The following is a 9,016-nucleotide window of genomic DNA, read 5'->3' on the forward strand; positions in this document are numbered from 1 at the left end:
GACAAATGTTGAAAAAAAACATTAGTTTTTTAAACGCTATAAAATTGACCCAAACCATCGGCAAAAAGCAATAACAAATTTTTAATAAATTGACTCAAACATAATTTAAAAAGTGACAAAAATAGGAATAAAATTGACAAAAGAACATTTGACAAAAGTGACAAATGTTGAAAAAAAACACAAGTACGCAGGGAAAGAATCAACAAAAACATAAAAAACACTGCAAAAGCGACAAAATAATTGTTAAAATATCAACTCAAACACAATAAAAAAATTTTTTTAAAGTGACAAAAAATAGGAATAAAACTGACAAAAACGTCGAGAAAAGTGGAGAAACAAAACAACAAAATGTTGAAATTTGCACTCATAAAAAGCCAAAGTTGCAGGTCGACAGGAAGACGACACGAGGGTTAAATTATCTCCCAGAGAGGCAGGAACGCCTCCCTCACTGGGGGGGAGGAACCTCACATATCCTGAAATGCAGGTTTGCAAAGTTTACCTGAGCGACAGCAGCGCTGCAATCCAGACAAGTCTCCACATATCTTTCTAAAGAAACTTTCAACCAATCAGCAGCTTTTTCTCAGCAACACAGGTGAGCACACGGAGACAGAACACACTCACTAAATACCGTGTCAACGTTAAAACCAGGATCCAGACCAAAGAAGATGAGTAACAGCAGATAAGGTGTTCCCGCTAAAATCTAAAAGCTAACTAGCCTAGCTTAGCTTCTCTTTGAGTCGTCTGCTAAAAGCTAACTAGCCTGGCTTAGCTTCCCTTTGAGTCGTCCACATAGAGTCCAACGTCTGATTTGATCTTTATTGATTATAAAGGAAGAACACTGACATTTTGCAACTCTTTCCTCTCAGCGTCCCTGTCTATGTACTTCCTGCTGTCGGATCAGCTGATCATATCATTACATACAGTATGTTTGCCATCCTATTGTTGAACCGAATAACAATAACACTATTGTTATTCGGTTCTTTCTTTATTCTTATTCCGTACGATAGACACACACAGATAGATAGACACAAACAGATACATTATATGTGACCGTGTACAGCTTATTACACAAATTTTACAACGGTGGCGCAGTGGTTATGATCCATGCCCTTTGTGTGGGAGGAGTTCTGGATCTTCCCAATCCTACCTACGTGTGAGCTACTAGCTAATGTAAGAAGTTAACAAGTTAGCCGAGGTTATATAGTGGCCTTACAGGCTGATGTCACTGCTCACTTCATATTTAATATCTACTATTTCTTTTATTTGATATACTATGTATTTTGTAAATTTTATTCAACCCTTGTATGTACATGTACGTTCTTGTTCATTCATCTAAGTCCTTTATGTTTCTCAGTAGTTCTGGCATTTTAATATCTGCTTATTTTATTTAATCTTATTTATTATTTCTGGTATATTTCTGGTATTTTTGGTTTGTATGTACGTCCCTGGTAACTTGTTACAGAGTAATGTAATTAGGTCTCTCTCTCTCTCTCCCTCTCTCTCTCTCTCTCTCTCTCTCTCTCTCTTTCTCTCTCTACACTAAGCCTTACAGTTGTTCTCATATGTCCGAGATAATATCATCTACAGAGAAGATAATCTTTAGGATAATATCTCCTATGTGGGAGATAATCTTAAGTTTGGCCAACAATGCCCACCATATGTTTCTACGTTGTGTTTCAGAGCTTCTAAAGTAATGACATTTGAATTTTTCCACACTTCTCATCCTCAGAGTGTCGATATGTCTGCTGCCAGCTGTCTGCTGACTGAAGATCAGTTCCTGTGCTCCATCTGTCTGGATGTGTTCACTGATCCAGTCACCACACCATGTGGACACAACTTCTGTAAAACCTGCATCACTCAACACTGGAATGTTAATTATCCCTATCAGTGTCCTAACTGTAGAAAGGCTTTCAACACGAAACCTGAGCTGCATGTCAATATTGTCATCTCTGAGATGGCTGCTCAGTTCAGACAGTCCACCCGTGACGTCTACCCAGGATCCAAAGGAAAGACCTGGATTTTCTTCCTGCTGTGTCTGCTGTGTGTCTTCATAGCCTGGAAGGTTTCAGACCAAAAGAAACATCTCGTTGGTCCTCAGAAGGAAGAATATGAAGCAAAGAAAGCAGAACTGTGGAAGACAGGGGCTGAAATTCTGCAGATGATCCAGAAGAGACGACTGAAGATTCAGGAGATCAAACACTCGGTGGAGCTCAGTGATGAAGACGCTGACAGAGAGATAGCAGAAGGTGTTGAGGTCTTCAGCGCTCTGAAGGAGTCTGTTGAGAGAAGCCAGGTCGAGCTCATTGAAAAAATCAAAGAGAAGCAGAGAGAGACAAAGCAACCAGCTGAAGGCTTCATCACAGAGCTGGAACAGGAAATCTCTGAGCTGCAGAAGAGAAGCACTGACGTGGAGCAGGTCCTACAGTCTGAAGACCCCTTCCCCCTCCTCCAGAGATTCACCTCCCTGAATGCTCTTCCACCCACCAAGGACTGGACACGAATCTACAACCGTCCACCTTCATATGAGGGGACTGTGGTGAGAGCTTTGAATCAGTTGGAGGAGACGGTAAGAAAACACATCAAGAAGCTACTTTTTGAGTCTGGTCTCTTCGGCTTTCTGAAGTGGATCCAGCACATCCTGACTCATCCTGTTGTATGATGGAAAGCGAGTACATGAAAGTGATGTGAGGAGGAATCTCCCAAACAACCCAGAAAGATATGAGAAACATGTTAATGTCTTGGTGAAGCAGAGTTTCTCTTCAGGAAAGTTTTATTTCGAGGTTCAGGTTAAAGGAAAGACTGAGTGGTTATTAGGAGTGGCCAGAGAGTCGGTCAACAGGAAGGGGGACATCACACTGAGTCCTGAGGACGGTTACTGGGTGATCTGGTTGAGGAATGACAGTGAGTACTCAGCTGCTGCTGGACCTAATGTCCATCTGTCTCCGAAGTCTCCTCCTCAGAAGGTGGGGGTGTTTGTGGATTATGAGGGGGGTCTGGTCTCCTTTTATGACGTTGATGCTGAATCTCTTATCTACTCCTTTACTGGCTGCTCCTTCACTGAACAACTCTACCCATTCTTCAGTCCCAGTCTTAATGACGGTGGTAAAAACTCTGCCCCTCTGATCATCTCTCCTGTCGGTCACTGAGGAGAACAAAATGTTCAATTTATAAAATCACAGAACAAGAGGCCACAGAACAACCATGAGAATCAATATTCTTTTCTAGAGTAACAAACAATGATGATAGTTGACATTTAGTGCACTGTAGTGAAGACAGCTTTCTCCATTTTCGCATAAATATCTCACACAAATTTCACAACTGATTAAAAGTCAAAGAACAAGTAGCTCTTCATGAGAACAAAAACCAAGATTCACTTTAAAAGAAAAGGTCGGTGATTCAGAGAGTGGTTAAATCACAAAAAGATCAGCAACCTTGTTTGTAATGTTTTGTATATTTGCTCTCATCAGTTTAAAGTGTATTCAGGAATTAATTATTAGTTATTTTTAAAGTTTTCCAGAATCCATAGCTTGGAGAATTGTTATTATTCATTTAAATGTTTTAATTGTGATTTTAATTGTTGTGCTTCTCAGAAATATGTTCCTTCTTCAAAGACCTTTGTTCATGTTTTGTTATAACTAGTTTGATGTCAGTCTGTCGTGCCATACTAAAATCTCTCAACAACTATTAGATGATTTTACTGTTCTTGTCTTGTTCAGGCATTCAGGATGAATTGTAACAACCCTCATGCCTTCTTTAAAAGTTAAATGCATCATTGGCCCGACAATAACCAACTTTCATATATACTGCGTACTTGTATAGACTGGTTGACTGTGTCTCAGAAATATTTTCATTCTGCTCACATTTCTTACTTAATCTGCTCATGAAGTGTACCTACCGTCCGTGATAAAGTTAACTTTCAACTCTTATTGAGGCACACTTTAAAGACCTTTATTCATGTTTTATTATAACTAGTTTGATGTCAGTCTGTCGTTGCATGATGGTGGATGTTTTCTGGAAATGATGCTGGAGCCTTTAACAAATGCCTTGAGTCCAATGGTTTCAGATATGATTCAGTTTTATTCAATATTGAACCAATATCTCATGAGGGAGAACAGTTGACCATACAATAAGATGCAATGACCAAGTTTTCTCAACGAATGTAAAATCGACCCATCCTTTAGAGTCTTTGGGACCCCCCTTCTGGACCCACCCATTCCTAACATCATCCTACACTCAGGATCCTTTATAGTCTTTAGGACCCCCTTCTGGATCCACTCATTCCTAACATCATCCTCCACTCAGGATCCTTTATAGGCTTTAGGACCCCCTTCGGGATCCACTCATTCCTAACATCATCTTCCATTCAGGATCCTTTATAGGCTTTAGGACCCCCCTTCTGGACCCACTCATTCCTAACATCATCCTACACTCAGGATACTTAATAGTCTTTAGGACCCTCCTTCTGGACCCACTCATTCCTAAAACCAACTTCCACTCAGGATCCTTTATAGGCTTTAGGATCCCCCTTCTGGACCCACTCATTCCTAACATCATCCTACACTCAGGGGATTCTCATTATCAGACACACACCAATACTCTTGGGGTCTCTGTGACTCTGGTCCCCGATACACATCCTAAATGTGTTATTGTCCCTCTTTGACAGCAACTCTTTCAGGGGCCCACCCTGTTATGATTTGACCCCCTTTACATCTGGTTCTTGACCAAATCTCACGCACAGGGCCTCTGACTGGTAACCTTCAGTTTCCTGAAGACAGGTCTCTCTCGTGAGATACTTTAGAGAAGATACAAAAATATTAAAATACATTTAGATACATGCAGAAGGAATATTTAATCTATCAGTTGCATAATAAAATATCTCAACAACTACTAGATGGATTGTCATGTTCTTGTCTTTTTCAGGTATTCAGGATGAATTGTAACAACCCGTATGCCTTGATTGAATGTTAAATGCATCATTGGCCAGACAGAAACGGTCTTCTATACTGCGTACTTGTATAGTGACTGGTTGACAATAAAGTTGTTGTGTACATTTCATACACACAAAATGGTTCTGGGTTGAGTTTTTGACGACAAGGTTGCTTGAGTTGGGTCAATTGTTTGAGTTGTTTGCTAATTTATATAGCACAGACCACACAAAGAGGCAATTCAAAGTGTTTTACACAAACAGACGCATACAAAGCAAATAGAAGATGAAGTTCAACAATCATTCAATTCAATTTATTTATAGTATCAATTCATAACAAGAGTTATCTCAAGACACTTTACAGATAGAGCAGGTCTAGACCTCTCTATAATCTACAGATAGAGCAGGTCTAGACCTCTCTATAATTTACAGATAGAGCAGGTCTAGACCTCTCTATAATTTACAGATAGAGCAGGTTTAGACCGCTCTATAATTTACAGATAGAGCAGGTCTAGACCCCTCTATAATCTACAGATAGAGCAGGTCTAGACCGCTCTATAATTTACAGATAGAGCCGGTCTAGACCGCTCTATAATTTACAGATAGAGCCGGTCTAGACCACTCTATAATCTACAGATAGAGCAGGTCTAGACCGCTCTATAATTTACAGATAGAGCAGGTCTAGACCCCTCTATAATCTACAGATAGAGCAGGTCTAGACCGCTCTATAATTTACAGATAGAGCCGGTCTAGACCGCTCTATAATTTACAGATAGAGCAGGTCTAGACCGCTCTATAATCTACAGATAGAGCAGGTCTAGACCGCTCTATAATTTACAGATAGAGCAGGTCTAGACCGCTCTATAATTTACAGATAGAGCAGGTCTAGACCGCTCTATAATTTGAAAATAATGATGAACAGTGGCAATAATAGTCACGGTTAAAGATAACGGAACAGTGTCTAGAAATATTAGTTGTAGTAGTTCATGTCATAGCAGGACACTGCATAGCATAGCAGGACGTACATTATAAAGCAATCATAAAAACACAAACATGAAATTTAAAAGACTAAAACAGCATAGAGGTGTAAGAATGATCATCTTTAAATGACCTCAGGGAAAGCATCGTCAAACAGAAACGTTGTAAGTCTTGATTTGAAAGAACACAGGTTTTGTCATGTCTTGTTCAGGATGTTAACGAGTACATTCTCACTCCCTCGTCTACCTCGTCTCTGCTGACCTCCAGTAGTACACACTTACACACTACACATATATTTTGAAGTTGTATTTCTGTATTATGTTGGTGTAACGTCACATTGTGTGTTTGTACATTACTTTAACCCGTTAGTCTGATCTCAACGGATGCTGAAACAAAAAAAGCTGATGGATATGATCACATGACAGAGGACACGGTGAGCTGAACTTTGGATCATTGATGGGTCATAAAAGACACTAAAGATACAAGAAGTTTTCCTATTTCTTTCACTGCCCTTTTGTAATGGTGTGTTCCATGGGATTAAATCAATCTTTTACCAGAAGTTGATGATAAAAGCTCATGTACAACGCTGCAGTAAGAGGCGGAGTAAGAAGGAGGAAAGCTTTAGTTCATATTATCAGATAAAACTGAACATTTGTCTTCAGCAGAGCTGCAGTCAAGACCAGTTTCTGTTTCTTATGTTAAGGAATTTGAACAGGACTCTTCAGGATTTTCTCCAACCAACTCTGGTGAGTACAACAACTAGCTGTGACACAAAGATTCAGCTCTACTTACATTCATAATGACAGTCGCCAAATTAAGTTAGAAGTGCAACATACACTTTGACTTTTCGTCCTCAGAGTGTTGATATGTCTGCTGCCAGCTGTCTGCAGTCTGAAGATCAGTTCCTGTGCTCCATCTGTCTGGATGTGTTCACTGATCCAATCACCACACCATGTGGACACAATTTCTGTAAAACCTGCATCAATAAACACTGGGACACTGATGTTCCCTATCAGTGTCCCAACTGTAAAGAGGTTTTTAACATCAAACCTGAGCTGACGGTCAACACTTTCATCTCTGAGATGGCTGCTCAGTTCAGACAGTCAACTGAAAAGGACGGCAGCAGCAGCTCAGAGCAACAATTACCCGGACCAAAAGAAGTTTCCCGTGAACCAAACGACGTTCCCCGTGAACCAAAAGAAGGACCTGGAAGAAAGACCTGGATGTTCTTCCTGCTGTGTCTGCTGTGTGTCTTCATAGCCTGGATGGTTGCAGACCAAGAGAAACATCTCGTTGGTCCTCAGAAGGAAGAATATGAAGCAAAGAAAGCAGAACTGTGGAAGACAGGGGGTGAAATTCTGCAGATGATCCAGAAGAGACGACTGAAGATCCAGGAGATCAAACACTCAGTGGAGCTCAGTGATGAAGATGCTGACAGAGAGATAGCAGAAGGTGTTCAGGTCTTCAGCGCTCTGAAGGAGTCTGTTGAGAGAAGCCAGGCCGAGCTCATCGAGACGATCCAAGAGAAGCAGAAAAGGACAAAGGAACCAGCTGAAGGCTTCATCACAGAGCTGGAACAGGAAATCTCTGAGCTGCAGAAGAGAAGCACTGAGGTGGAGCAGGTCCTACAGTCTGAAGACCACCTCCACCTCCTCCAGAGATTCACCTCCCTGAACGCTGCTCCACCCACCAAGGACTGGACACAAGTCACTGTCCGTCCACCTTCATATGAGGGGACTGTGGTGAGAGCTGTGAATCAGCTGGAGGAGATGCTCAGTGAACAGATGAAGAAGCTGGTCCCTGAGTCTGAGCTGAAGAAAGTCCAGCAGTCTGAAGTGGATGTGACTCTTAATCCTGATACAGCAGATCCTACACTCATCCTGTCTGATGACGGAAAACAAGTTAATCATGGTGATGTGAGGAACAATCTCCCAGACAATCTAGAGAGATTTGATAGTGGTGCTATTGTCTTAGCAAAGCAGAGTTTCTCTTCAGGAAGATTTTATTTCGAGGTTCAGGTTAAAGGGAAGACTGCGTGGGATTTAGGAGTGGCCAGAGAGTCGGTCAACAGGAAGGGACAAATCACATTGAGCCCTCAGAATGGTTACTGGGTAATATGGTTGAGAAATGGAAATGAGTACAAAGCTCTTGCTGACCCTGCTGTCCTGCTGTCCCTGAAGTCTCCTCCCCAGAAGGTGGGGGTGTTTGTGGATTATGACGAGGGTCTGGTCTCCTTCTATGACGTTGATGCTGAATCTCTTATCTTCTCCTTTACTGGTTGCTCCTTGACTGGGAAACTCCTCCCATACTTCAGTCCCGAACCTAACAACGGTGGTAAAAACTCTGCCCCTCTGATCATCTCTCCTGTCGGTCACTGAGGAGAACAAAATGTTCAGTTTATAAAATCACTGGAAACGAGGCCACAGAACATCCACGAGAATCAATTTTCATTTCTACAGTATCAAATAATGATAATTAATTATAGAGTGACCTGCTCTATCTGTAAATTATATAGTGGTCTAGACCTGCTCTATCTGTAAATTATAGATCGGTCTAGACCTTCTCTATCTGTAAATTATAGAGTGGTCTAGACCTGCTCTATCTGTAAATTATAGAGTGGTCTAGACCTGCTCTATCTGTAAATTATAGAGTGGTCTAGACCTGCTCCATCTGTAAATTATAGAGTGGTCTAGACCTGCTCTACCTGTCTCAAGATAACTCTTGTTATGAATTGATACTCTAAGTAAAATTGAATTAAATATATTGGTGTGTACAGTTCTGAGTGTGTGTATCTGTGTGTGTTGCTGCAGGTTAGCTGTAGTCATTGTATCCTGATTACAGCTGCGTATTGCCAACGATTCTGCGATTTGATTACATTGTTGATTCAACATCAATTTTATCAAATTTTAGTGACTTTATATCAGTTTCACTTGGATACAAAGAAGGAAAAAAAGCATAAGAGAATAAATATACCTTGCATAGCCACACTTCTTATATTTCTTTATTTATATTTCTACTTGTTATTTCTACTATTTGTGCAACTGTAACACAGAATTTCCCTTCAGGGATCAATAAAGTATTTCTGATTCTGATATGCGACATGAATGTCTATCT

The 9,016-nt window shown here is 40.7% G+C and overlaps 1 protein-coding gene and 1 pseudogene across 1 annotated transcript; both read left to right on the forward strand.

The window, feature by feature from the left end:
* Positions 1-480: 480 nt before the first annotated feature.
* On the forward strand, positions 481-8,311 carry LOC117949731 (E3 ubiquitin-protein ligase TRIM21-like). The gene is made up of 2 exons (XM_034880259.1): positions 481-592; positions 6,760-8,311. Exon 2 carries the CDS (start codon positions 6,769-6,771, stop codon positions 8,278-8,280), a length of 1,512 nt encoding a protein of 503 aa, XP_034736150.1. The 5' UTR covers positions 481-592; positions 6,760-6,768; the 3' UTR covers positions 8,281-8,311.
* The window catches only part of LOC117949726, a 6,412-nt pseudogene continuing 3,885 nt past the window's right edge, over positions 6,490-9,016 (forward strand).

This window comes from Etheostoma cragini, chromosome 8 (genome assembly GCF_013103735.1).
Source record: "Etheostoma cragini isolate CJK2018 chromosome 8, CSU_Ecrag_1.0, whole genome shotgun sequence".
NCBI classification, from domain to species: domain Eukaryota; kingdom Metazoa; phylum Chordata; class Actinopteri; order Perciformes; family Percidae; genus Etheostoma; species Etheostoma cragini.

What these genes read in the sequence shown, in the direction of transcription:
- LOC117949731 (XM_034880259.1), top strand. Translation starts at nt 6,769, where the DNA reads ATGTCTGCTGCCAGCTGTCTGCAGTCTGAAGATCAGTTCCTGTGCTCC.